At 42.2% G+C, this 27836-nt stretch overlaps 1 protein-coding gene across 3 annotated transcripts in view; it reads left to right on the forward strand.

Moving 5' to 3' along the window:
* Positions 1–1803: 1803 nt before the first annotated feature.
* ABCF1 (ATP binding cassette subfamily F member 1) overlaps positions 1804–27836 on the forward strand; it is a 38440-nt gene continuing 12407 nt past the window's right edge. Inside the window, exons 1-18 of one of the 3 annotated variants that reach the window (XM_087928575.1) lie at positions 1804–1960; positions 8725–8771; positions 10177–10257; positions 10388–10532; positions 11337–11374; positions 12436–12558; positions 13256–13318; positions 14804–14879; positions 16681–16754; positions 17393–17467; positions 17852–17956; positions 19185–19268; positions 20451–20573; positions 21441–21541; positions 22507–22592; positions 23323–23462; positions 25465–25613; positions 26790–26873. In XM_087928575.1, the coding sequence (XP_087784701.1) occupies positions 1873–1960; positions 8725–8771; positions 10177–10257; positions 10388–10532; positions 11337–11374; positions 12436–12558; positions 13256–13318; positions 14804–14879; positions 16681–16754; positions 17393–17467; positions 17852–17956; positions 19185–19268; positions 20451–20573; positions 21441–21541; positions 22507–22592; positions 23323–23462; positions 25465–25613; positions 26790–26873 (1682 nt within the window). In that variant the 5' untranslated portion in view covers positions 1804–1872. Of the gene's footprint in view, positions 1961–8724; positions 8772–10176; positions 10258–10387; positions 10533–11336; positions 11375–12435; positions 12559–13255; positions 13319–14803; positions 14880–16673; positions 16755–17392; positions 17468–17851; positions 17957–19184; positions 19269–20450; positions 20574–21440; positions 21542–22506; positions 22593–23322; positions 23463–25464; positions 25614–26789; positions 26874–27836 lie in introns of all 3 variants that reach the window. The other 2 variants (XM_026720746.2, XM_026720747.2) reach the window with 2 other exon arrangements.

Below are 27836 nucleotides of genomic sequence, written 5' to 3' on the forward strand. Positions count from 1 at the left end.
CATCATTCCTGCCCCCCCCCGCGGAATGTACCATTCCAGTCGAGGGGGGAGAAGGGCTAAACCAAATTGCACTGTTCAGTTTATTCTGTTCGTGGGTCGTTAGTGGGCCCGGAATGCCTTCTGGCATGACGTAGAAAGGCATTACAGGCACGTTAATACCTGAAAGGGGCGGGAGGGTGAGATTTAGTTGGCAATACTTTTTTTTCCCCTTTTTAAAATAAGGATCAAGAAAATTTGGGGAAAGTATGTAAAACTCTGGATTGTTCAGAAATCCTTCTCAGGCAGAATTGTGCTGCTCTTTATCAATAGGAAATAAAATAATAGACTCGCCATCTCTCTTGCACATTCATCTAGCTTTGATAATATCCATTTCTACAAGTCAAACTATGAAAGGAAAAAGGCTCACATTTCCTTGGGAATACCTTCATTTTTATAGGCTGGTGGTTATTATATCTATCATTTATTGTAAAAGTCCTAAAAGTTTTTGTGACTTCCATGTTTCACTTAGACCAGTGTTTTTTTAACCATTAAAACTTAAAATAAGTTTGGGCTTCAATCCCAGAATTCCCAAGTTAGATTTAAAAGTAAAAAAATATTGACCTTGTTCTAAATTATTCTGAATCTTATTTGCTTTTTCTAACAGGCTCTGTGGTTTCTTCCCCAAACCCCAAAATCTTCAACATTAGACTGTCTACTATTGAGCTCATCCCTTTCCTAAGAGGTCTGTAGAGGGCGTGCATAAACACACCAAAATGTGCCTACCGTCCCTCTACTATTGTTTCTTTTTTTCTTATTCGTATCCATTTCATGTATTTATAACCATGTTTATACTTATACCTGTTATCTAATAATTGTTTGACAAGATAAATGTTTTGGTCTTCAAAGAATAAACATTTGCAATTTTCTTTAGTACAGTCACTAGAGTACAGTTTATTTGCTTAATATTTTTATATCCTTTTAATGTACAAACAATTCCTAGAGGCAGGTACATTATACATCTAAAATAAGAAATCAACAAAAAATGTACAGGTAAACCTTGACTTACAACTATTAGTCACCATTTAAAGTTACCGTGGCACTGAAAAAAGTAACTTATAACTGTCTTCATGTTTATGACTGCCACAGCATCCCATGGTCATATGACCAAAATTTGGGCACTTGGCAATCTGCATATAGGATGGTAGCAGCATCTTAGGGTGATGTGCTCACCTTTCCTGCCAACTTCCAACAACAAAGTCAATGGGAAAAGCTGGATTTGCTTAATAACCACGTGACTCACTTAACTGTGGCAAAAAAGTTCATAAAGTCAAGCACAAATCATTGCCTTGCTTAGCAATGGAAACTATGGTCCAGATGGGGTCATAAGACATAGATTATCTGTATATCAACAACAAAAACAGTATGGTAAGAGTGATTGGTCCAAAGTCATCCCATTATAGTCATGAAGACTATATGCAATATAGTTTCTTGTCTTTTCTTTGTATGCTATAAAAAAGACAAGAACTATAACTAAGTGGTCAGTTAAGAACAAATGGCCTTAATTTATTGGCATGTAAGAAGCCTCCCATGCTGAAGTCCAAAGAAAAACTACATCTGTTTACCAGAAGACTTTATTTACTGCCCTTCGACTATCTATACAACGTTTGCTCTCTATGATAAGCAGGCCTTCGGGGCCTTTCTAGGAAGTGTCCCGATCTCCATCGTACAACCCGCTCGGCACTTATAGGGCGATACTATTCGCTCCGCCTTAGCGTGGTCACTCTCGCGCAGGCGCAATAGGAAGGAGGCGTGCAAGTGGGAAGCCTCTTTTTCCGGGCGTCGGAGGCGCAGGAGCTAAGTGGCGGCGGTGGGAGAAAACCGGGGGGCTGAGCCATGCCTAAAGGAGGAAAGCAACACCACGCCCAGGAGGAATGGATCGGGGACGGGGAGGAGAAGACATGCCCCGTGCAAGGAGCTGGAGGTACGATTTGGGGGGTGGGGGGTAGATGGAATTCAACAAGGATAACCTGGAAAAAGAGCTCAGTGCTGGGAAGCCTCTCGGAATTTGGGGTGGAAGGGTTTGAAAATTCGGGAAAATAAAAAAACGGGGAGAATAAATGCTCTGCAATCCCTCTCCTCCCCCCTCCGCTTTATAAATAAGTTTACAGCCATGATACCCCCCAAAAAACAAAAACCACACACATCGAAAGAAGTAGCTTTCTTTCGAATAATGGTAGATTTATTCAGAAGTTCCTCCGTAGTCCTTTCTAGAGACTGGAAATGTAGAAACCTCAGTAGCATTTCTAATATAGACAGAGGGTGAATACCTGAAGTGTGAATGTATTTGACTGTGTTTAGCTCCGTGACATTTTTCTTCTCTCCATATGTCTACAGCAACCTTCTCTCTCTCTCTCTTGATTTAGTCCTCCTTTTCACTTACTAATTCAGTTTTCTCTAGCCAGTGTCTTGGAATGTAAATGCCAGTTGTCCAAACCATATTCGCTGATGTGATGAGGTTTAGTCAAGGATGGAAAGGGGTGATTTGAATGTAAGTACTCTTAGACAAGGCATATGACAATTTTAAGAGTGCTCCTGGTAAGTGAGATGGTGGTATATTTTTTTGCCATCACGCATTTACATTGTTTCCAAAATAGACACCGAAGGGGCTAAAAGTGAGTAGTATGTATTGTTATATTGGAAATGCACCTGCAATGACTGTAGCCTAGATAACACACTGGGATAACTGCTTCACAGAAAAGACCAGTACAACACATCGCATGATCTTTAACAAGTGGAGCTTAATTAATGTGTGTTACTTAATTGATATTTAGTTAAACTTTCTGCTTTCCTAAGGAAAAAGAGTAAGGAGACAAATATTATTTTGACTAGGCTAATATTATTTTGACTACTATATCCATAGTATTGTAACAGGATAAATATTGCAATCCACCTAACCAAATAGATACATTGGTTCATAAATGTGGCTGTATAGTAAGATTTTGAGATTTTGTGTTACACTGAGGACAATCAAAGTGCTTCATATGCCCATTTTTGTTGGTACAATTAATTCCAGTTGGAATTAATCCCAGTTGGATGGATTGAAAGAGCAGCTTGTAGCATCCTTTATTCATAGCAGTTGGAGAGTCATTTGCTGATTTGTAGCATAGTCTGTCACCAGTTTATGCTAAGATCTTCCATATGTTTTTTAACTCCTATCATTCTCATTCCCACTTGGGAGGGCTGCACATATCCATCCCAAATGTATATATTTATAATGAGAGGATGAGACCTTCCAGAGGGCAGAATTGGTGCACCAAACTGGATTCCTCCCCACTTGAGAATTGTAGATTTTCTGCTGAAGCCCCAAATACTTGAAATTCTGCATATGGCCATCCTAGAGTCCGTAAATCTCCTAGAGTTTGGGTCCACAGAGCCTAAACTTCCCTCTTTCCCCTCCTATTTTCTTCTTGCCAAAACCACATAGTTCCTCCTGATCCTAATTCTTGTGTAAAGTATCTTTCTCAATCTTCTTTCTGCTCTCTGTTTGCTGTACTGGGTTGCCTTCCATGCTATGTTGCTGTTAAATTTCTTCCATATGTACCCACAACTTCTCCGTTGTTACCTTTCTCTGTCTTTCCTTCATTTAGTCATCTCTAATCCCGGAGCCCCTTTTTCTAGCATAATATACAAGTTTCATCATCCTTAGCATGGCCGATAGGAGTTAGGATGCATTTGGGAGGTGCTTAATGAGGGAGGAGGTCATGATTATTTCCTGTTGTGAAGACAGGGACAAAGTCCTTGCCAAGACCTGAAGTATCAACTCCATTGATTCAGCATTTTTAATACAAACCAGAAACCTGTTTACAGAACAACTCCCCAAATTCCTCACCATTGGCCATTATAGATGTCACTGGACTGTCAGCAACTTCTGGAGATTTAGCAGATTCCCTGGAAAGCTGTGCCGGTTTTGTGTGGTCCAATGAAATCTGCTTTGTTAATTTCATCTTGAGCTTGTATTTTAATGACCCAATATTGCCCTGGAAATTTGTCAGAACATTAACAAATCCTCAGCTCCAAATTACAAATACAAATAAGCACTTGACTAGGAACAGAGCTGGCAATTATATTTATTTTCCAGCTGGGTTCCTAAAGATCTAGCAGCTGTCAATGCCCTAATCTTTTTTCCTAAGTCTGGGATAGAAAAAAAAACTTTTCACGCATCTATTAAAAGTTCCTGGAAGCAAATACATATAGATCGTCTACTACATGCAAACTTTTGAGTTACAGTACAAAATTTTGCTGATACAAACAAATCTATCTGTAGCTCCAACTTTAAAAGTCCTGGAAGATGGGAAATCATTTATGGCATACCTCATACTTACGCTTGGCAGCACCATTGCACCCTGGGGGGCTGAGTGAGCATATGGCATTTTGGACATTTTGGGGCCAGGCACAAGCGCCCACGAGTTAAAAGGAAGCCGAAAGTTGCTGGGAAGTTGCTCGGGTGCTGGGAGCCGATGTCGTGGTGAGCGGCTCGTTGGGCGCGTATGCGAGGAGGAGGGCTTTTAAAGTACCACCCAAGCAGGACCGCCGAGCCAGGAAACGGGGCACCAAGGCAGGGCAAGGCTCCACCAGCAGCGGCCTAGCTTTAGGTTGGCTTGGATGCCCCTGAGCGCGGTTTGCTGTTTGTTGTCTCCTGGGACTCGTGTTTGGAAAGCATGGAAAGTAGTAGCAGGAGCAGCCGCGTGTTATTTTTTTCTTATATATAATATATATATATATATATATATATATATATATATATATATATATATATATATATATAATATATAATATATAATATATATATCTATATTATAAAGGGCCCATTATAAAATGCAGCAAAATATATAATAGAATGTGTGTGTGTGTGTGTGTGTGTGTGTGTGTGTGTGTGTATGTATATATATATGTGTGTGGATCTTTGGTTGTTGGGTTTTCTCCGCGTAAGATTCGGAAGTATCTAGGCAACGTTTCGATGAAACGTTACCTAGATACTTCGAATCTTACGTGAGAGAAACCCAACAACCAAAGATCCACATACAAATACCCAGAGAACCTCAGAAAATATATATATATATATATATATATATATATATATATATATATATATATATATGGATCTTTGGTTGTTCGGGTTTCTCCCGCGTAAGATTCGAAGTATCTAGGCAACGCTTTCGATGAAGTCTCATTCATCATCTTCAGGCTTCTGTCTCCGGCTCTGTGCTTCTCAGAGTAATGGAGATTGCAGCTGCTTCCTCCTTTAACTGCCAGTGGGAGTGGGACTTGATTGGGTGGGGGCTTGGCTGTGTTCTGATTGGGTGGGGGTGTGTTCTCATTGGTAGGGGTTTGGCTGTGTTCTGATTGGTTGGGGGTTAGCCGTGTTCTGATTGGTTGGAGGCGTGTTCTGTTCAGGTGGGGGCTTGGTTGTGCTCAGGTTAGTCTTAGTTGCTGGGGGATTTGAGCTGGACAGTTGTGATCTGGCTGTTTGGCTTCTAGTTCGTGGTCCTGCTGCATCTTCATAGTGGGTGTCGGTTTGCTTCATGTATGGCTCAGAGGGGTTTGAAGTGGGTAGTGATGCAGCTGCAGTGCACAGAGCCGGAGACAGAAGCCTGAAGATGATGAATGAGACTTCATCGAAACGTTGCCTAGATACTTCGAATCTTACGCGGGAGAAAACCCGAACAACCAAAGATCCACATACAAATACCCGCGAGAACCTCAGAAAACAAATATATATATATATATATTTGTTTTCTGAGGTTCTCGCGGGTATGATGAGAGCCACACAAGATGTCACCACCACACTTCCATGTAGAAAACAGACTCACACCCACTCAGAAGATGAGACACGATCATGGACCAGAAGCTGCACTGCAGCTGCATCACTACCCACTTCAAACCCCTCCGAGGCATACATGAAGCAAACCGACACCCACTATGAAGATGCAGCACGACCACGAACTCGAAGCCAAACAGCAAGATCACAGCTCACCAACTCAAATCCCCCAGCAACTAAGACTAACCTGAGCACAACCAAGCCCCCACCTGAACAGAACACGCCTCCAACCAATCAGAACACGGCTAACCCCCCAACCAATCAGAACACAGCCAAATCCCCTACCAATGAGAACACACCCCCACCCAATCAGAACACAGCCAAGCCCCCACCCAATCAAGTCCCACCCCCACTAGCAGTTAAAAGGAAGAAGCAGCTGCAATCTCACATCACTCTGAGAAGCACAGAGCCGGAGACAGAAGCCTGAAGATGATGAATGAGACTTCATCGAAACGTTGCCTAGATACTTCGAATCTTACGCAGGAGAAAACCCGAACAACCAAAGATATATATGTGTGTGTGTGTGTATGTGTGTGTGTGTGTGTTTTCTGAGGTTCTCGCAGGTATTTGTATGTGGATCTTTGGTTGTTCAGGTTTTCTCCCGCGTAAGATTCGAAGTATCTAGGCAAGTATCTGTGCTTCTCTTCACTCAGAGAAGCACAGAGCCGAAGACAGAAGCCTGAAGATGATGAATGAGACTTCATCGAAACGTTGCCTAGATACTTCGAATCTTACGCGGGAGAAAACCCGAACAACCAAAGATAGATAGATAGATAGATAGATAGATAGATAGATAGATAGATAGATAGATAGATATATCTTTATAATGGCCTTTTATAAAATTGGTTCGGCCCTCGAACGCAAATCTGATTTTCCATGTGGCCCCCGAAAGAAATTAATTGCCCACCCCTGGCCTAAGCTATCACCCTCAGCTATTCTGACACACTCTACATTGAGGTAAATTGAGAACCCTAGCCTAGATTAACAATCAAACAAAATAAGCACGGGCTTAGGGCACAAAAGGAAGAGGGCATCGCAAAGACTTGGGGAGCCAATAATTTGTTGTAGTGGTGGTGAAAGTGCCAACCTAGAAACACTAGGCCTCCCTTAGGCTTGGAAGTCAGCTGGGTGCCTTTGGACAGTCACTTTCTGTAAACTGAACTCTCTCACAATATTATTGTGGGAGAAAATAGGAGGCAAGAGTATTAGATATGGTTGCCACCTTGAGTTTATATACATACATAAAAAGATGGGATAAGAATTTAATTCTGTAGTAATAATTTAGGTACTTAGATGACTTTGAAATGGGTCATGAACTACAGGTAGTTCCCAACTTACAACCGTGCATTGAGTGACCATTTGAAGTTACAACATCATTGAAAAAAAGCGACTTATGACCGGTTTTCACTTACAATCGTTGGAGCATCCCCATTGTTACATGACCATAATTTAGATGCTTGTCAATTGTCATGTATTTATGATGGTGTCCCGGGGTTATGTGATCACGTTTTGCGACCTTCTGAAAAGCAAAATCAGTGGAGAAGCCAGATTCACTTAACAACTGTGTTACTAACTTAAGAACTGCAGTGATTCATTTAGCAACTGTGGCTAGAAAGGTCATAAAATCAGGCAAAACTCAATTAACAACTGTCTCGCTTAAAAACAGAAATTTGGGGCTCAATTGTGCTCATAAGTCGAGGACTACCTGCATCATATGTCCTTCTCTATCCTTAAACTTCCAACAGCACTTAAATTCCAGATGTATAAGGGTTTGTTGCCATACACTTTACACTCCTTTGTATAATGGAGCAAAATTTACTTAACTGGCTTGCTTGGCAGCTGAAATGTTGGACTCAGTTTTAGTCCTAAATCAAAGGCTACCTTTATGTTGGTTTGGCTTTTTTTAAAAAGTACTATATTTGAATGCTTAGAGCAGTGTTGTGAAAATCCCTCTAAGTTTATACACACGACAATATTGGGAGACACAGTAATTGTGATTGATGTAACATCTCTGAGGTTCTCCCAAAGGTGCTTTTATCAAGAGGCAACTGGACTTTCTGGCTTTTCTTTGAAGACGTTTTGCTTCTCATCCAAGAAGCTTCTTCAGCTCTGACTGGATGCAGGGGAATGGAAGGATTTATACTCCTTTCAGACAGCTGGTCATTTGCATTCTTTTAACGAGTTAATCTTTAAAGTCTTTGAACAGTTTGAAAAAAGCCATCTATGTCAAAATTGAACAGCCCACTCTTAACAGAGGGGGAGGGATGTGACATTACCTATCTTCAATCTACAACAGTCTTTTCAGCTGTTCTAAGAAGGCTCCACACCCATTGGCACCACTCAGGTGACCCTGAGGACACAGATAAACCTCCAGGTGGCCTCAACGACTTGCTAAAAGAATGCAAATGACCAGCTCTCTGCAAACAGCATAAATTCTTCCATTCCCCACCATCCAGTCAGAGCTGAAGAAGCTTCTTGGATGAGAAGCGAAATGTCTTCAAAGAAAAACCAGAAAGTCCAGTTGCCTTTTGAAAAAAGTACCTTTGGGACAATCAGGACTTGGATGACGTGAGACTCTCCATAGACACCTCTGAGGTTCTGTGGTTCCTTTCCACTCTGATTCAAATAAAGACTTCAGCCTGCAGATCCCTTCCAGTAGTTTCATCTTTATATCATGCTGGCTCAAACTTTTCCAAGCATAAAAATGTTTTTCAGTTTGCCAGTACTTTCATCTTCCTTTTCTCACTCTTTATAAGACAGAGAAGTCTGGTTTGGTTGGACCCAAAGCCAAATGGTGCAAGTCTTGCAGCTTCTTCAGAACAATGGTACTTGTCAACTCTTAGTTTGATTATTTTTGTTTCTTTCAGACAAACTAGTAAAGAAGGGAAAGAAGGATAAAAAGACGAAAAAATCGGTAAGTTTTAGTCTTGCTGCTTGAAGGTTTTACCATACCGCACTGCCCAAGGAGCTGCTGATACAGTTCTATAGAGGAATTACTGAGTCTGTCATCTGCACCTCTGTAACTGTCTGGTTTGGTTCTGCAACCCAACAAGACACATAGAGCAATGCACACCAGAATTAGACCAAGGACAGTTTTTTCCCAAAAGCCATCACTCTGCTAAATAAATAATTCCCTCAAGAAAAACTAGCGTTTCTCAATAGTAGTAGCACTTAGACTTATATACCACTTCATAGGTTTTTATGCCCTTGTGAGTTGCCATTTGCAAGTAGGCAGCAACATACATTTTCTAAATAAAATAAAATAATAGTGCTTTACAGCCTTCTCTAAGTGGTTTACCGAGTCAGCATACTGCCCCCAACAATCTGGGTCCTAGTTTCACCAATCTTGGAAGGATGGAAGAGTGTTTTGTAGTCTTTAGGACAGGGGTCTTCAAACTTGACAGCTTTAAGTCTTGTGGACTTCAACTCCCAGAGTTCCTCCTCCAGTCATGTTAGCTCAGGAATTCTGGGGGTTGAAGTCCACAAGTCTCAAACTTGCCAAGTTTGAAGACCTTTGCTTTGGATGTGAAATTTGTGGAGAAGAAATCAAGCCCCTGTCTTAGAAAGCTTCTCTGTATCCCTTAAGAAGAGTACCATTAGGACAGTTCTTTACTCAGCGATGCGTCTGAGTGGTCTGGTATAAGTTGGGGGTAAAAGCTATTTTTGCATGGTTTTATCCAGATTGAACCCTGAACTCAGATCCCTGTAATTTCAGTAAGACACAGAAAAGGCACAGGGAAGGGACCTGAAACAAATGATTTTGCAATTGTTTGTTAAGAGCTGCCTAGGATCAGCTGGACATCAGCAAGTGAGACAGGAGGCCACCTAGATGCTTTAAATAAATAAATCCCATCATCCTTTTGGTAGGTTAAGGAGCATGGTCCACATTACTCTCTGCGGTAACTTCCTTTTAAGTTCCTTTTCTGAGCCCAAAATGAGTATGGTCAAAATACAGGTGGTTCCTCAAATTAAGAACAATTTGTTTAGTGACTGTTCAAAGTTACAGCTACACTGAAAAATGTGACATGTTTGGAGTTTTTTTTTTTTAAAGGAACATAATGTCCCCATTTCTGTACTTTAACTTACACTCTCCCCATGCACCTAAACATTGTTCCATCCACCCTATAACGTCGTGTTATTGTCAAATACCACCCTCCCATAGTTCCTGAAAATTCCTGTGCCCATCTCCTTACAGCTCCCAACTTCCAGAAAGTTACACACCCTTGCAGTAGGAGTGTCAGGATTCGAAATGTCTTAACTACTCTTAAGGTCGAACTTTCTGCCACTGATTCTCCCAAATTTCTTTCCTGTGCTCCAAGTTCTTCGAGGAACTGGCTGTGGAGGAGAAACACTCCAGCGAGAATCAGGCAGCAGAGAAAGAAAAGAAGGAGCAGCAACAGGCGAGTCATTTCCAAATTGTCCCATGGGGTAGGTCCTTGGGGTCAAGACGTTACTCCGTTGAGGGTAGCGGGTTGCCCATCCTTTGACCTTCTCTTTTTCTGTGTTGCGTGTGTTGTCTTTTGCTTGCAGCAGCTGCAACAGCAAAAGAAGAGGCGAGATAAGAAAAAAGAGCAGAAGAAAAAACAGGCAGCAGAAGAGGAGGATGAGGAGGAGAACCAGTTGATCGAGAGGTTGAAGAAGCTGTCTGCCCAAGCCAGTGATGAAGAGGAAGAAGGTGGGAGGCTGCAGTTTTCAGTCTGCTTTTCAGGCTCCTGTTAATTGGGGTCGGCCCTGAGCGCTTGCAACACTCCTTGACCTGGTATTGGCCCCCTATCATATAACTTTACAAATGGCTGAGGCCTTGGGAGAGACTTCAAGGCTCCTGCCTGAGATCTCACGAGGTTTCAAGGATGAGGGACACTTTCCTGCAGAGTTTCAGACATGTTTGCCGAGAAGTGGATGCGTTCTTAAAGACCACCATCCTCTGCCAGTTGGGATATGACTGGAATTGTAGTCCAAAGCACTTTGATTGGGGGAGACTAGAGCATGGCTCCCTAGCCTGTGGGCTGCGGCCTGGGACCAGGCCACAGCCTGTTTGCAAGTGGCTGTGTGAGGGGCTGTCTGGTGTGCATACGCGCGCAGCCCCACTCACGCAAGCAGTCACGGCCCCTCTCTCATGAACATCACGGTCTCATGGCCCTACTCGCGATTGTCACGGGAGCTTGAGGCCTCAGTCATGCGATTGTCACAGGCAAATTGAGGCCTCAATCGTGTGAATGTCGCAGGTCCTCATTTTCACAAGCATCACGGGTGCTCAGCCCCATTCACGTAAGTAACGGGTGCTCGCGCGCATGCACTTACCCCTCCCACAAAACCCTTCCCTTTCTTTCCCCCTCCCCCCCTCTAGGCCACCAAAGGTTGGGGAACTCTGGGCTAGAGTAGGTCTTTCAGATTGTAAGCTTGATCCTGCTTACAGTCTCTCTCTCTAGATCACAACCCAATATGACTTTTTTTTTTTTTTTTTTGGCTTCTCTTCCAGTGCCTATTCCTGTCGCCAAAGCAGGCAAGAAAAACAAAGTAAGTCTCTGGATGCTTTCAAAGTACTTCTTTGTGGACAAGAATGAGAGGATAAAATGGAATGAGAACAGAATTTGGTTGCAGTAACTAAAGCTTGCAAGCTTTAGCGCTCTCTCTATCGATTGAGTAATGCAACATACAGTATGGTGTTCTTCAAAGCTTATGCCCTCCAGTGAACATGGCGGTGCTTGAGTGAGCTCCATCTACCAGCAGATAGTTTACTCCTAGGCCACACTTCAGTGTATTTGGCCCTTAAAATCATTTTAAAAGAACTGGGGAGAGGGTTAGAAGAAATTATGAATAGATAATCAGAATAAACATAATTAACTTAAACTGGGATGAGTATAATTAATTTAAGGAAATGGATATTAATTTAAATAATTAAACATGACTTCTAGACATTATTGAACTTTAACCCCAGCTGACGTTGCTCAACCCTTCATTTAGATTAGTAGGTTTCTTCCTCTGTAATAGCACAGATAATTAGGCAAGAAATTAATCATTTGAAAATTATTAAGTCATGTAATTCCTTAAAATAAGGATCTTATTGGAGGTTGTGAGCCATTTGATGGTCAGGATTTTGTTACGTCTTTAGGCAAAGAAAAGTGCTTCAGATCAAACTTGGGGAAGCTGGCCTAAATCAACACATTTCATTTTTTTTCATCTGTTTTTATTTCATTTTTTCTTATAATGTAATATTTTATTGGGGGACTTTAGAATTATATTGGATAACATATAAAATTGTTGATGTCTTATGCTTCCTAACCCAATGTCCAGACAACCACTAATGGAGTCTTTGTCAGTCTATGTTCCTTGATGATGGGTTTCCATGAGTGACTTAAGGAAAAAAAGGAGAAGGGGGGAGTTTAACTGCTTTTCGGTTGCTAGACTATTGTGTCTTGATCAAACGATCCTTGACTTAAAAAGAACAGATTCTGTGGCCTGAAAAAAATTGGGGTTAGTTTACTCTGGTGCCTTGATGAGGAGGTTCCGTTACCTGGTTCTTTTTTGTGACATTCTTCTCACTAGTTTTTTTCCCCCACTTTCTTTGTCACCTTCAGGGGGGAAATGTGTTCGCTGCCCTGAACCAGGAACAGAGTGAAGAGGAGGAGGAGGAGGAGGAGGAGGAGGAGGAAGAAGAAATATCAAAGCCCATCAAACTTGACAGGAATAAGAGCAACAAGGTGAGCTGCATTTGGGAATAATCTTAATGGGAGAGATTTAACAGTTAAGTTTCCAGATTCAGGGTGGGCAGCCTTATTTCATGTGGCCTTAAGCTGCATTTTAAAAATGCTGCAAGCAGTCCTGTCTGTCTCGCCCTGCTATGTGGGGAAAGGGTCAGAAAAGGAAAAGGGTTTGTGTCAAAAAAAACAACGATTACCCAAGGGAAAATGCCTTGGAGAAGACAGGCAGCTCCTTCTGTGTTATATGGTTCTTCTAGGACAAGGGTGTCAAACTCATTGAGAGCCACATCAGAGTTGTGTTTGACCTGGGGTGGGATGGGGGGGCACCTTGACGTCACTTGTGCCAGAGCGCCTGTGGCGGCCTGAGCACTCTGCCCGTAAAAACGGGCTCCCAATCTCCATTTTTGGCTGTGACGGCCTCCTGCAACCCTCTGCCAGGGGAAATGGAGCTCAGGAGGGCCAGGTTTTCATTGACAGAGGCACCTCAGGCCGATTCTTCGCCATTTCCAGGGCAGCCCCGTGGGCCGGATCCAGCTCATGGGCCTTGAGTTTGACACCCCTGTTCTAGGAGTGACTCTTAAGGTGATGCAGGCTGAGTATGCAGGAAGCTGTAGCATGAGTGTCAGGGATGACTTTCTGGCATTTTTCTAAGTAAAAGCAGTACAGAAATAATCAAAATCCAACTTTATTTCTCTAGGTAGCCTCTGATGATGAAGAAACAAAGAAACCAGGGAAAAATGGTTCTAAAACCAAACAAAAGGTTAGTCTGGATTGTCTGGAGTACAGGTAGTCTCAATTTACAGCCTTGTTTCTGAGGTAAAAGCTTATGCGGATCACAGAAGAAAAGCAGCATTCAAAAACGCTATTCTAAAATCCCAATACAGGTAGAACTGAACGTATCATGATTTGTTTAATGACCAAAGTTACGGTGCTTGAAAAAAGTTACAGAAAAAGTGACTTTTGACTGGTACCCGCACTTCTGACTGTTGAGCATCTCGTCGGTCATGTGATCCAAAATGGGATACTTGACAACCGGCATGTACTTAGGATGTTTGCACTGTCCTGGGGTCATGTGATTGCCATTCCCAGGAGACTTCCGACAAGCAAAGTCAATGAGGGATGCTGGATTCGATTAATGACTGCATGAGTCGCTTAACAGCCATAGTCATAAAATCAGGCATGGCTTGCTTAACAACAGGAATTGGCTTTACTTAGCAACAGAAATTCTGGTCCCAATTGTGGTTGTATATTGTGGACTTCCTGTAAACTGAGGCCAGGCAGTACTTAGTGCAGAGAATGAGGGCTTGCAAGGATCCTGGTGGATCATTCCCTCTGGAGGAAGGGGTCAAGCGAGGATTGAGCTTGGAGTCCTTACTGTCTTACCCCTGGTGGAAACTGACTCTGAGGAAGAGGAGGAACAGCCAACAGGGAGTGGGAGTGTGGCTCCAGAGGTGGTGGAGGAGGCTGGGGAAGGGCAGAGGCCGGCTGAGCAGTCAGAGGAGGACCCAGGCCCATCCCCTATCCATCCTAGGGCACGCAGGGAGGAGAGGATCGTCTATTTGGGAGGAGAGGGCCATGATCCTCTTCAAAGTTTCAGCCTGAGGCGTGTGGTTTCACGAGTGGTTCTGGTTACTTCCACCTGACAAGAGGACTTTGCTATGATCACTGTATCAAAAAGGCTCAAGCTGTTGTAGACATTGCTCAAAGAGATCTCTACATAATGTTTACCAGTTAAAGTGAAACGTATAAATGAAATAAGCCAAACACTTATCCCGTTAAAGCTAGATTGTGGGAGCATTTTGTAGCTGTAAGACAGTGAAGGAAATATATATATGGATTAGTTTCAAAGCACTTATGTTGTTGCTTCATTCTTTTCATGACATTGAAAAATGGGCCGTCACACAACTTATATCATATAGAAATCATGTCATGTGTAGAAAAGATTTCTCTTCCTTTGTTCATGTCTTGGAAGCCCATCATTCTGAAAAGGGGCCGGGCAGGGAAGTCTTAATCAAAGGTGCCTGCAAGGTGTCGTCTAAAAACGTTGCAATGATGGCTGCGATACTATGATCAAAACTCTACTTGTTTTTTTTTTAATGGGCATCATACATGCAGTGCAAAAGAAAACCGAGTGGAGTTTCAGTCATGGAACTGTAATCACCATCTTGGCTTTATTTGACCTGTGAATATTCCTCTTCTCACTGGAAAAATGAATACAAATTGAATGTCTACCTCTCTTATTCAGGAAGAGGAAGAGAATAAGGAAGACACAAAGTGGAAAAGCAAGAAGAACGAGAAGAACAAAGGAAAACAACAGGTTTGTGGGTTCAGTTGTATCCTTCATACTTGATATACAATGTTAACGGTCAATTTTGTAGCTCAGGTGCAGATCCCTTTCAATGCGGAATGGGATAAGTTGCCAAGGAACAACTTGACGTGGGACAATTCAACAATTCAGTTGTTTCATATAATTTTAAAAATATTTTTTCCTCATTCACATTGAATTTCCTCCCTCCTTTTTTCATCCTTTCTTCAATGATTCTATTCCACCATTTCTTTGATATTACCGTAACTCTTGTCCTGTGGCAAGTTGGCCGCGGCAAATTGTCCTAGACCCCTTTCAGTGTGTCTTAGTTTGTGTAAGCTGGAGCACATTACTTTGATAAGCCTTTTTAAATTAATTTTCAACCACCATCGTATTATCAAGGAGACTGATCAAATTTGCTAGTTTAAACAGAACGTAGAGCTGAAATAATTGAGTGGTGCGGTGGCCTAGAGGTGGAACTCTTGCCTCTCAAGCGGGAGGCTGTGAGTTCGATTCTAGGTAGAGGATCGATGAGAATATATCTGCTGAACAAAACTCTGCATTGGCAACAGGAAGGGCATCCAGCCAGTAAATACTCCATTCAGTTGCCCAGACTTCACCCTGCAAGGGATTATGGGGTCATTAAAAGAGGAAGATGATAGAGCTGAAATAATACCCTTGGATTGGAGTATCTTTTGTTGTCACACAGTAAATCTTTTTGGTTTCTCTAATTCTTTTCAATCAGTTTTGACTCCTGGTGACTGCAGTTTTCTTGCCAAATTTTGAAAAGGCTTGTCTTTGACTCCTTTCTATGGCTGAAAGAGAGTGACTAGCCCCAAATCCCCCAGCTGGCAATGGGACTACAGCTCCTGGTCTCTCAGTTTCTAGCCTGGTGCCTTAACCACTGGCTCTTAAACAGCTCAAATGAGAATACAAACACACACATGCATACCATCACAAAAGAGATGTGAGAAAACGAGGACGTTAGCCATTCTACAGGCTGGATGGTGGACGATAAGGGCCCAGGAAGGGTGAACAGTCACCAGGGACACTCAGTACCTATCAGGAAAGAGAAATGAAAACTCAGGTGCAGATCCTGAAATACATACCATATTTTTTGGACTATAAGACGCACTTAGCTTTTCAGGAGGAAATCAAGGGGGGGAAAAAATCTGCCTCTGCCTCCCATCAGTTTGCCTCCTTACAGCAAACAGCCAGGTCAGCTTCAGCGCAGCCTGATTTAGCACGAGTAGCTGATTGGCTATTGGATCAACCTCCCAGAATACCGCCTATCAGCTGTTCCAGGCTGCGGGGATCACCGCCGCCCATCACCACCGCTGCCTATTGCCATCTTCGTGCACCCCATTTTCAGCCTCTGCACGCCCCATTTTCAGCCTCCGTGCATCCTGTTTTCGGCCCATTCCCGGTGGCAGGGATCAAAAACGGGGCTCGCGGAGGCCGAAAACGGGACGCGTGGAGGCTGAAAACAGGACACACAGAAACCTGCTGTTTGCTGCAAAGAGGCAAATTGCTGGGAGGCAGAGGCCGAAGGGTGGGGGTGGGGGTGGGGGTGGGCGGGGCTTTGTCAGCATTTGCTCTATAATACGCACAGACATTTCCACCCACTTTTGCGGGGGGAGGGGAAATGCATCTTACAGTGCGAAAAATACGGTACATCCATCACTTTTGCCTTCAGAAGGGCACAGAAAGAAATGTCAAAGGGATTTTTTTTTTCTTATTCTGTGGAATTTGGGCTTGGCTGAGTTACTCTATATGCCTTTCTCTCTCCCTCCCTTTTTTTCATATTCAGAGAGGAGGCTCAGCATTTGCAACCCTGGCTCAGAGTGATGAGGAAGAAGCAGAAAAAACCAAGCCCAAGGAAAAATCTAAGGTATAGGAGAAGAGGAATGTGGACAGTGAGAGTTGAAGTCCACAGAGAGTAGCCAACTAAGTTCCGATTGGGATTGTTTTTTTGGATGGACAGTTGGGTAGAATTCAGGATTCCAGCCCCATCTTTTCCAGGTAATGCCAGAATTGGAGCCTTCATATTGAAACACTGATCTAAACAGGAAGTAGCATCGTAAGTCTTCCCCTACTCAGTCTCCCCTACTCAGTCTCCATCCTCCAACTATGAAGGATGCATCTCTAGTCTCTCTTATCTTGGTAACCAGAATATAGATAGTCCTCACTTACCAATCTCTCATTTAGTGACTATTCGAATTGTGATGGCCCTGAATGAAAGGGCCATAAAAGGGCCATCGTTCCCCGCCCTTGATCTGGTGGAATAGATGATAGGGTGCTTTCATCCCTTGATGAGCAGAAATATTATTCTGAATTTAAAAAAATAGTTTCCTGCCCTAAGGAGGGATGCTTCCTAGTTTCTGAGCAGGCTGAAGATTTTTAGTGGCTTTATTTCAACAATTAGTTTATTTGCAAAGCTGGGAGAAAGCTGGAATTACTGCTGGTGTTTTTGTTTTGTTCCTCTTGCTTAACAATGTTTTATGCCCATTTCCTTGCTTCTCATTTTAGGATGGAGCCAAACAAGCTGCTCAGTCTGAAGAAACTACCAAAAAAGCAAAAGGAAAGAAGAACCAGCCAGCCAAGGTAAGTGTTCACAATCTAACAAAGAAGCCAGAAGGCCCAATTTTGATGGTTGTGTGGGGAGGATGCAAGAGATTTCATTACTTCTCTTCCTGCTGAGTTACAGCTCAATTTTAACAACCGCGTTACTAACTTAACAGCTGTGGTGATTGATTTGACAACTGTGACAAAGAAGCTTGTAAAATGGGGCAAAACTCACATAATTGTCTCGCTTAGCAACCAAAATTTTGGGCTCAGTTGTGGTCGTAAATCAGGGACTACAATGTGTGTAAGCTTTGCTGGTCTTTATGGTATGACCTGTGGAGTTGCTGGAAATGAGCATGAGAAACCCTTTCTGATAGAATGCATAATGTATTCTTTTCTTTGATGTTGGCTTCATCGCTGCAGAATATGTTTGCTGCTCTAGAGGCAGAGGAGACAGATGAGGAAGAGGATGATGGAGAGGAGGACTTCACTGAGGAGAATGAGAAATCCAAACAGGACAGCCAGCCGGTAAGGAGCCCGTTCTCTATGGCAGGGGGCCCCAACCTGTGGGACACAGCCCACTACCGGTCTGCAGCCTATTCGCAACCGGGCCGTGTGAATGGCTGGTGGTGTTCATACATGCTCATTGTTCCACTCACACGAGCAATGGGTGTTCCCGTGTGTGCACACGCGCCTGCCCCTCCCACAGAACCATCACCTCTTTCCTCCCCCGCTCCAGGCCACCAACCCAGAAAGGTTGGGGAATTCTGCTCTATGGTGAAGTACGAACCCATTGGCTTACGGTACCTTCCTCTGTGCCGCCCCTTCTTACATACGATGGGGTAGTGTGGGGCACTTGGGAAGAACTTGATCTGCAAGGAATTTCAGGTGTTTGAATGCTCTATAGAGCTGGCGCTGCTGCCTTCATTCTCCACCCGTGTCAATCATGAACTGGGGAAGATGTCTTAAAATATTCTGGATGATCACGTGAAGAGTGGGGGAGAGTTATTGAGAAACGAGAAGGTGTTTTTAAGCCTCTGCTCTTTAAAGATCCATATTCCCCCAAATGTATTTTACAAAAAGAAAAAAGGGCTATTTTAGTCCTTTCCATTACAGGGACTCAGAACATGTTACATAAAAATAATTTCTGGGACACCTAGATATGATAGAGATAGCAGGGCAGCCTGTTTAATTGCTGTTCCATAAAACTCCCAGTTTTTTCCCCTTGGTTCTTGCTCTCTGCACTGTAGAGCTTTTGTCTGGTGGAGGACTCTATTTGAGTATGCAAGAGCTTGCCTTAACTGAGTTGGGCCATAATAAAATGATCAGTGGCAGGCGGTTTGTTGCATCTCAGGAAGGCATTAGAACTCCACTAGATTCCCGAAGGTGCCCCCATGGCACTTGCCAGAGATTGTTCCTCTCTGCTGCAGAGACCGTTATATGTGCAAGTGAGTCAATCCGTGAACCTGGGATTTAAACAGGAATTCCCCTAGCAATCAATGCGCTTTCTAGTGAGGTTGGAAAGATAGCATAGAATTGTCTCCTTCCTCACCTAAGACGAGTCACTTGCGGTCGTAATAGAAGTTGAAACAGCCAAGTAGTGAAAAGCAGTCCATGAAAGTAAAATTGAGCCTGGGAGATGACATGGTGGGACTTAATGCCACATCCAAGCTCCAAAGATTTCACAGTAAACTCTTTTGGTTCCCCACATAATCATGTTTGGCTACCGTCAACTGGATTCCTCTAAACTCTGTAGCCATCGGAGGAGGAAGAGGAGAAGAAGGAAGATGATCCCTATGCACATCTCAGCAAGAAGGAGAAGAAGAAACTCAAGAAACAGGTTAGATGTGGTCCTCCAGTGGAGGCCAGCGGTTACTTCCTACTTTTTGTGACTTTGCTTGACTGCAGTCATAACACAGATTATTTTTGTATACTCTTCTCCCCTTTTTACAAGGGAAGGTAGAGATAAATCTCACTGCTGTTGAGATCAGGAATAAACTCTGTGGTGAAATCTACCCAAAGTAGATCAGGAATAAACTCTGTGGTGAAATCTATCCAAAGTAGATCAGGAATAAACTCTGTGGTGAAATCTATCCAAAGTAGATCAGGAATAAACTCTGTGGTGAAATCTATCCAAAATAGGTTGCAGGATATTTAAAATTGTAGTAGAAACATGTTCAATCCCATCTAATGAGGAAATGAAGCATAGATTCCTGTAGCTTCATCATCTCATCAGATGGTGCCTAGGAGGTGTGTGTCTTTTGTTGTGATGGAATGAATTCCTCCCCACGAGATTTGGGTGCTTCCTGATCCTCTTAGCCTTCAAGAAAAAATTAAAAATGGGGTTTTTTGCCCAGATGTTGAGTCAGGACAGTAGATGAGCCTGTCTTTTGGAAAATGAAGTGTGTCAGACTGTTTATTGTCTGATACACTGCTTATAGGTTTCATGTTTTTAATAATTTGTCTGATGTTTTACTCATAACTATTGTTCCCTGTTTGGTTTATAATGGACCAAAAAATTATGTGCCCAATTATATGAATTGAGCGGTTATATAAACAGACTTATATATTGTAGCTCGGCGCCAATAAGGCTTGGTGAGTCCAAATGGATAGGTGTCTTTTATTACAATTATTTTACAAATGCTATAATACCTCCCGAACCAAAACTAATATGAAACAGTTCACAAGAGTAAAAAAAGCATGGCATATTTTGCAGTTTTAACTTCTGATCTTCAAGAGAGCCTATCACGTGAAACTGTCAAATCTTTTTTTTAAAAAAAATTTTTTTTTCTGTTGTTTACATTTATTAGTACTTAATAAACATCGTATTGTCTGGATATTTAATTTACTTAACCATACAGATTACATACCAGCCACTGGTAAAATAAGTTCCATGTTTGATCATATTCTGTGTTTTCCCTCTATTTAATTTTCAATGTAAGTCTATCCATTTCTGCACCATCTAGTATCTTCCTAAGAAACTGTCAAATGACCTGATTTGAGCCTTTCTTTGCTCCACCAGCTGGAGTATGAGCGGCAGGTGGCAACCTTGAAAGCAGCCAATGCGGCTGAGAACGATTTCTCAGTGTCCCAGGCGGAAATGACCTCGAGACAAGCCATGTTGGAAAATGCCTCAGATATCAAGGTACCCCAGTCTTATTCTACACACCCCTCTGCTTTGCTTCTCCGGCTCTTCAGTCTTCTCTGTTTCTCTGGTCTCCTTTGCTTTATATATCAGCTGCACTTTTATTTCTTTCTCCCATTGGCACTGTGACTCAAGAGGAAAGCGGTCATTATATTTTTGAGAATTGTACAATTCTTCTGCATGTTCAGAATTGTAAATAAATAAGCTCTGCCTTTTTAAAAAAGGATCTTGTCTTTAAAAAAACTTCCTAAAAAGTGACAGCAATAATAATTTCTCATTTTTTTTCTCAGTCTGCTTCCGTAAGAGTACAGGTAGTCCTCGACTTAACAACAGTTCATTTAGTGACTGGTAAAGTTACAACGGCACTGAAAAAAGTGACTTATGACCGTTTTTCACACTTAACACCCATTGCAGCATCCCCTGGTCATATGACCAAAATTCAGATGCTTGGAAATTGGTTTGTATTTAGGACGGTTGCAATGTCTTGGGGTCATGTGATGAGCTTTTGTGACTTTCTGACCAGCAGTCAACGGGGAAGCCAGATTCATTTAACAACCATGTTACTAACTTAACAGCAATGATTCACTTAACAACTCAGGCAAGCAAGAAAAGTCATAAAATGGAACAAATATTTCACTTAGCAACATAAATGTTGGGGCCAATTGTGATCAAGGATTATCTGTAAGTGCAGGTAAATTGCTTAGAATGGTAGTATTCTGTACTTTGTCACAAATACCTTCCAAGCTGATCCCCAAAATAAAATGCAACCTTGGAACCATCAGCATAAGGACAAAACAAAAACAAATCCAGTGGATGAAATAGATTTTTAAAAAATCTCCTCTAATATTTTTTTATTTTCTGTTACAGTTGGAAAAGTTTAGCATCTCAGCTCACGGGAAAGAACTGTTTGTCAATGCAGATTTATATATTGTAGCTGGGCGTCGTTATGGCTTGGTGGGCCCGAACGGGTAGGTGTATTTTATTACAAATATTATACAAATGTTATAATGCCTCCTGAACGAAAGTATTGTAAAACAGATCAAAAATTTAAAAAGTATACCTTAACTATATAGGAAGACCATGCTTTAGTGGACTAAATGGGAGGACTAGATGTCCAATAATAAATTTCTGTGAGGTTGCAGAGCCCACGGTGATTTTCATCATTTATATAATATTTCTATTTTTGTTTCTTTAGAAAATTTATATAGCTGTCTATTCATTCGCAACAATTATATACAGTATGGGGGGAGGGAATAACACCCCCCCACCCTCTCCAGCGACAACACATAATCAAATCAGTCGTTTAATGGGCTCCATCCCATTCTGGGTTCCTCAGGCCTGCTGGCAAAACCACACGTCTTCAGGGCCTCCGGAAAGAGTGTTAGAGTGAAGGCCAGTCTAATTTATGGAAGGGGGATGTTCCAGAGGGAGGGAGCCACCATGGAGAAGGCCCTGCTTCTGGGTCCTTCCAGGTGTATCTCCTTGGAGGACGAGACCCGCAATGTTCTTTGCCTCCCCGCTCTTGTGGGTCGGGTGCATGTGACCAGCAAGAAACAGTCCCTCAGATAACACATCTGACAAGCAGAAATCTGAACTATTCCTTCAATTTTTCTACAGAAAAGGCGTGGAAGAAGAGAAAGGCCTTCAACAGGCATCTAAAACATTTAATAGTAGTAGATACCTCACAAATTAGATGCGAGGATGTGCTACTTCTGGAATCTCTTATTTGATTACTCCAACATTTGAAAAAAAAAATGTTCTGACTGTAATTTGTCCGATACTAATATCTTGCTAGGAAAACCACTCTGAAAGGGGAAGTGGGTAGATTGTGTTTCTTCTCGTACATCCTTCCATAATCCCAAAATACTTGGCAGGGGCTTTTATAGTCAACTCCAGTGACTATCTTTCATCTGATTTCTGTTGTTCTTTTCAGGAAGGGCAAGACCACTTTGCTGAAACATATCGCTAACCGGGCCTTGAGCATCCCTCCCAACATTGATGTGCTGCTCTGCGAACAAGGTAAAGCAGCAGCAAAAGGGGAAAAAAACCAGCCAGGCAACTCTTAGGCTCATTGGTCCCTTTCTTGTGTGTGTGTGTGTGTGTGTGTGTGTGGTGGGGGAGGAGTTAAAACTCCCTATGTTGCAGGGCTGGTGGGGTTTGCAATCTCGTACAGCTGGAGATTGTCCGGTTATAGCATGCCAGTCAGTCTGGTATCTTTTATCATAGACAGAGAGCACTTTCTGTTGTTTCTCACTTTAGACCAGCAATCTCCTAACTTGGCAACTTTTAAGACTTGTGGACTTCAACTCCCAGAGTTCCCAGCATGGCTGGCTGAGTAATCCTGGGAGATGAAGTCCACAAGTCTTAAATGTTGCCAGGTTTGGAGACCCCCTGCTTTTAGACCTTTGTGAAACCAGTGACTTTCTGTAACTTGTGAACCAGCACCATAATCCTTGTTTAAATATTGACAGGAAGCTCAGGTTTTTCTGATCGTTTGTCTAGGCTGCCCAGTTTCCCATCATTTAATGACGTTAAAGCTCCTAAACAAATAACCCACTGCATGTGGAAGTCAAGAACGTTATTTGTCTTGATTACCTGGATTTTGGTATGCAAGGATTCGGAGATACGTTTCCCTTCGTTTGAAAAGTTTCTAGCCTTCCATAAAAGTCATGCTATTAGACTTAATGGTATCCTGTTTATCCAGATTACCTTCTTTCCATTTTCTCCTCCTCTCCTTGTTTCCTCACAGAGGTTATTGCGGATGAGACTCCGGCAGTCCAAGCTGTGCTCAAGGCTGACACCAAGCGACTGAAGCTCTTGGAAGAAGAGAAACAGCTGCAGGCACAGCTGGAGAAAGGGAACGATGCAGCCGCAGAGCGCCTGGAAAAGGTATTCAGGAGCCGTGATGGGCTTTTTACACTTGGTGTGGGAACGGGTTGCCCATGATTCATTGACAGGTAGTCCTCGACTTACAACTTAATTCTTTTTTTAAAAAAATAATTTTTTTATTAATATATAAACATATAAATAAAAAGAAAGAGCAATGTGTTCAAAATCCATATATACGGTGTGTTGCCTGGTTACACTTCTTGGAGTAATACTCGTCACAATCCTAGTAATAGTCTTCTCTAATGATAATTTCATGATAACAGTGCTTTCCCCTCATAACATTGATACATATTAATTGATAAAACTAATCAAAATTAATCACAATAAGTTACAATAAACAACCCTGATCGTGAGATTAATCTTTCTCTTGTAATCTTCTAATTTCCAACTCCCATTTCTCTTATTTAACCAATGATAGAACAGATCCCTCACCTCAAAATATTCAGTTTCTTCCTTTTCTTTAATTTCAAATGTTAGTTTATTCATTTCTGCACATTCTAAAATTTTTGTTATTATCTTTTCTTCTGTGGGGATCTCCTCGCCCTTCCAAAGTTGTGCGAACATGATTCTGGCCGCTGTTCGACTTACGACTAATTCACTTACCAATTGTTTGAAGTGACAATGGACTTCCCCAGGTCTGCTTATGACCCAGATCTAACAGCTCCCCTACCAGGCTTGGCAACCGGCGCACATGTTTGACCAGCAGCATCCTGTGGTCACATGATCACAATTTATAACTTTTTTTTCTCTTTCTGGAAACCATTTACTTCCAGTTTCCAGCAAAAAAAAACCCCACCCACTGTGGATAATGGATTCCCATAGCAATTGTAGTGATTCACTTAGTCTTTCCTTAGCCCTGAAATCCATCTGGGTGGCTTTGGGCCACTCCATCTCTCTCAGCCCAACTTACCTCAGAGGGTTGCAGTTGTGGGGAAAATATGAGGAGGAAGTCGTGTTCTTACGTTCGCCACCTTGAGTTGTTTATAAAAAAATAATAGGTTTTTAAATTTTCCTGACAGTTAGAACAATTAATTAGTGGTACGAGTTGCTTCCAGAAGTTGTGCATGCTCCAACACTGGAAGTTTTTAAGAAGAGATTGGATAACCATTTGTCTGAAGTGGTTTCTTGCCTAAGCAGGGGGTTGGACTAGAAGACCTCCAAGGTCCCTTCCAGCTCTTCTATTCTATTCTATTCTATTCTATTCTATTCTATTCTATTCTATTCTAATTTGTATTCTATTCTATTCTAAATAAATAGCAGCTTTAAGCCTTGCTGGGCCAATTTGATACCTCTGTGATGAGGTGACAGGGTGTCTTCTCAACATCAGTTGCAGGGAATATGAAATGGAGAGAGCTTTTGTTCATAATACTGTGGGCATCAGTTGAACTGCTCTAAGGAAAAGGATGCTGGACTAAGTAGTCCAGCCTTTTCCCAAACCAGCTGACCTCAGATGTGCTGAGACTGCAACTCTCAGAATCTTCTAAGTTTTTTAGGGAATTGAATAGAAAAAGCTAATAGCATTGAAGAACCTGTCTCCATCCTTAACTCTAGCATCTGGAGCGGCCTGATCTTGTCAGCATTCCAAGTAATGCACCCATTGAAAGCAGAACTCTGAGGCAGGTAGATTCCTCAAGGAGAACATGTTTATCGGATACATCATATTGACCAACCGGTGAAAACTGACTCTGAAAGTTCCCGTGGTTTTCACCTAATTAAAAGTGAAAAGTTCCCACTTCTCCCTCAGGTCATCAGTCAAATTGTCCAATAGAGGTGCTGGCTGGTTGCTTGGTTACTCAACTCCTCCTCTCTCTCAGCCTCCTGTTGGAATGACCTTAGTTCCCACAGGAATACCTTTTGTTTTGACAGCAGAGCCGAGCTAGCTATCTGTTTTCTCCCCTCCCTTTGCCTTGTGGCAACCATGAAGCTGCAAAGATGGCCTCAGCCAGGTTCGCTTCAGGGTTGACAGATGTTCTCATATGCTCTTCCTATTCTTCATTGCCAGGTCTATGAGGAACTGCGAGCTACAGGAGCAGCAGCAGCGGAGGCCAAAGCTCGGAGAATCCTGGCTGGGTTGGGCTTCAACCCTGAGATGCAGAATAGGCAAACCAAGAAATTCTCAGGAGGTTGGCGCATGAGAGTTTCCTTGGCCAGGTAATTAATTGTTGAAAGCAGAATATCAGCCAAAGGGGTGGAAAACAACATGGTAACTAACTACTCCAAAGCAATGTACCCGGTTCACCCTTTTCCTTATATTAGTCCATCCTAATCTGGTTCTCTCCAGATGGTCATGCTGGCTGGAGATGATGAACACTGTATTTTAACACATCTGGGGAAGGCCAAATTTGGGAAGACCTTCTGCTAGATAGACCAATGTTTCGGCTTGATAAGAAGCACCTTCCAAACCCCTGTTGGTCTTTCTAAAACTAATGGGAGAGATATTGTCTTGGTTTACAGTGGTTGGTTTCACATGGCAACCAAATCCATGACAAAAGAAACCATTTTATGGCTTCATATCCAATCCATAGCTTCCAAATTTATCTTTTTTGAGAGAGAGAAAAGAAGAGACCCTAATATAACTTTGTCAGTAAGTGTGTGATGGTTGGTAATAGGTAGACGTTTGGGAATAATTGCTTTAGCTAAATTGCCCTGAGTGGCTCAAATATTCAGACTCAGCTTAAGAAAGCTTTGTTAATTCACAATAGTAATTTAAAGAGTGGCATTGCTGAAATGGATCGGCATTAATTTCTTCTTCCTGATGGCAACCGACCTTGCATTTGATAAACTAATCTTTCCGTGGTGGCGCAGTGGTTAAGAGTGCAATACTGCAAGCTACTTCTGCTGCCTGCCGGCTGCCTGCAATTTGGCAATTCGATCCTCACCAGGCTTAAGGTTGACTCAGCCTTCCATCCTTCCGAGGTAGGTAAAATGAGGACCCAGATTGTTTGGGGGCAATATGCTGACTCTCAGAACCATTTAGAGAAGGCTGTAAAGCACTGTGAAGCGGTATATAAGTCTAAGTACTATTGCTATTGCTTTCCATCTTGCCTCTAATACTTTCCTTCTCCCCCATCCCTGCCTCTCCTTAAATTGATTTCTTTTTTTGCTGGTTGCCGGACTTAAGATTCTGTAGCATTTCTTCTATGTTGCTTCTGCTCAGTGGGGCATCCACCATCCTTTATGCTCTGTTCCCTCACTGCTTCTTCGGTCTCCTTCCTCAAGTCTCATTTTCAAGTAATCCTCAAACTACAACAGATCGCTTGCTGACTATTCATAGTTATGACGGACTCATAAAATGGGATTTCTGACCCGATCATTTCTTTTTTTCAGAGCCCTGTTCATGGAGCCCACGTTGCTGATGCTCGATGAACCCACCAATCACTTGGACCTCAATGCGGTCATCTGGCTTAATAAGTAAGTCACTAGCTAAGCATACGGGGGAAGAGAAGGACAGCTGCTTTGCCTTTACGTCTCCTTCAAGTTATGGGGCATTGTTACAGAGCAGATAAATACCTTGGCAAAATCCCAGAAGAACATAGTAAGGATGTGTGTCTGGGCCACATGTTAAATTATCTATAAACACAACTTTTATTCTTACCTTTTGTTTTTCTTAATGACACTGGCAGTGGTTCTAGCAGCATGGAAAGAGATTGTGTACGCAGTTGGAAAATGTATTGTCTATAATATATTATTACATGCAATCTTTTGTTTCATTAAATCAATTTCTAACTTGCCTTTCCATCTGTCAACAGACTCAGGGCAGCTATCAGCGCAATGATTGTAGTATTTAAAAACAAATGTATATATTTGAAAATTGTGCCAAATATACAGATGCTAACACCTTAGCTCAGGGGTCTTCAAACTTGACAGCTTTAAGACTTGTGGACTTCAACTCCCAGAATTCCTTCTCCAGTCATGTTAGCTCAGGAATTCTGGGAGTTGAAGTCCACAAGTCTTAAAGTTGCCAAGTTTGAAGACCCTTGTCTTAGCTGAATGAAACAGGAATAATGAAATGTATCCCTTAATTTTTCAGGGCTCTTTTCTTTCACCCTAGCTATACCATTCTCATATTTACATTCTCAGTCACATACATATAATTCAGGCTGGGAGGTATTAAGAGTTATTGAAGTCAATCTTAATGTAGTACAGCTCACCCTTTGTTTAGTGACTGACCATTCACAAATGCAACAGTGATAAATCATAATTTGAAAAAAAATCATTTTTCAGCCAATGTGCCTGACATTGTGAAACATTGACAGTCTTCAGTGTGAAATTGATTAAGGTCTGGCCAGTTTCAGGCAGTAGCTGAGGTTCTAATTAAGATCACAGCTGAGATAAATGAATTTAATTTACCTTTATCCCCTTTTAGAGCCACAC

The sequence above is a fragment of the Pseudonaja textilis genome, chromosome 2 (genome assembly GCF_049901715.1).
Source record: "Pseudonaja textilis isolate UNSWEBS1 chromosome 2, rPseTex1.2, whole genome shotgun sequence".
Lineage (NCBI taxonomy): Eukaryota > Metazoa > Chordata > Lepidosauria > Squamata > Elapidae > Pseudonaja > Pseudonaja textilis.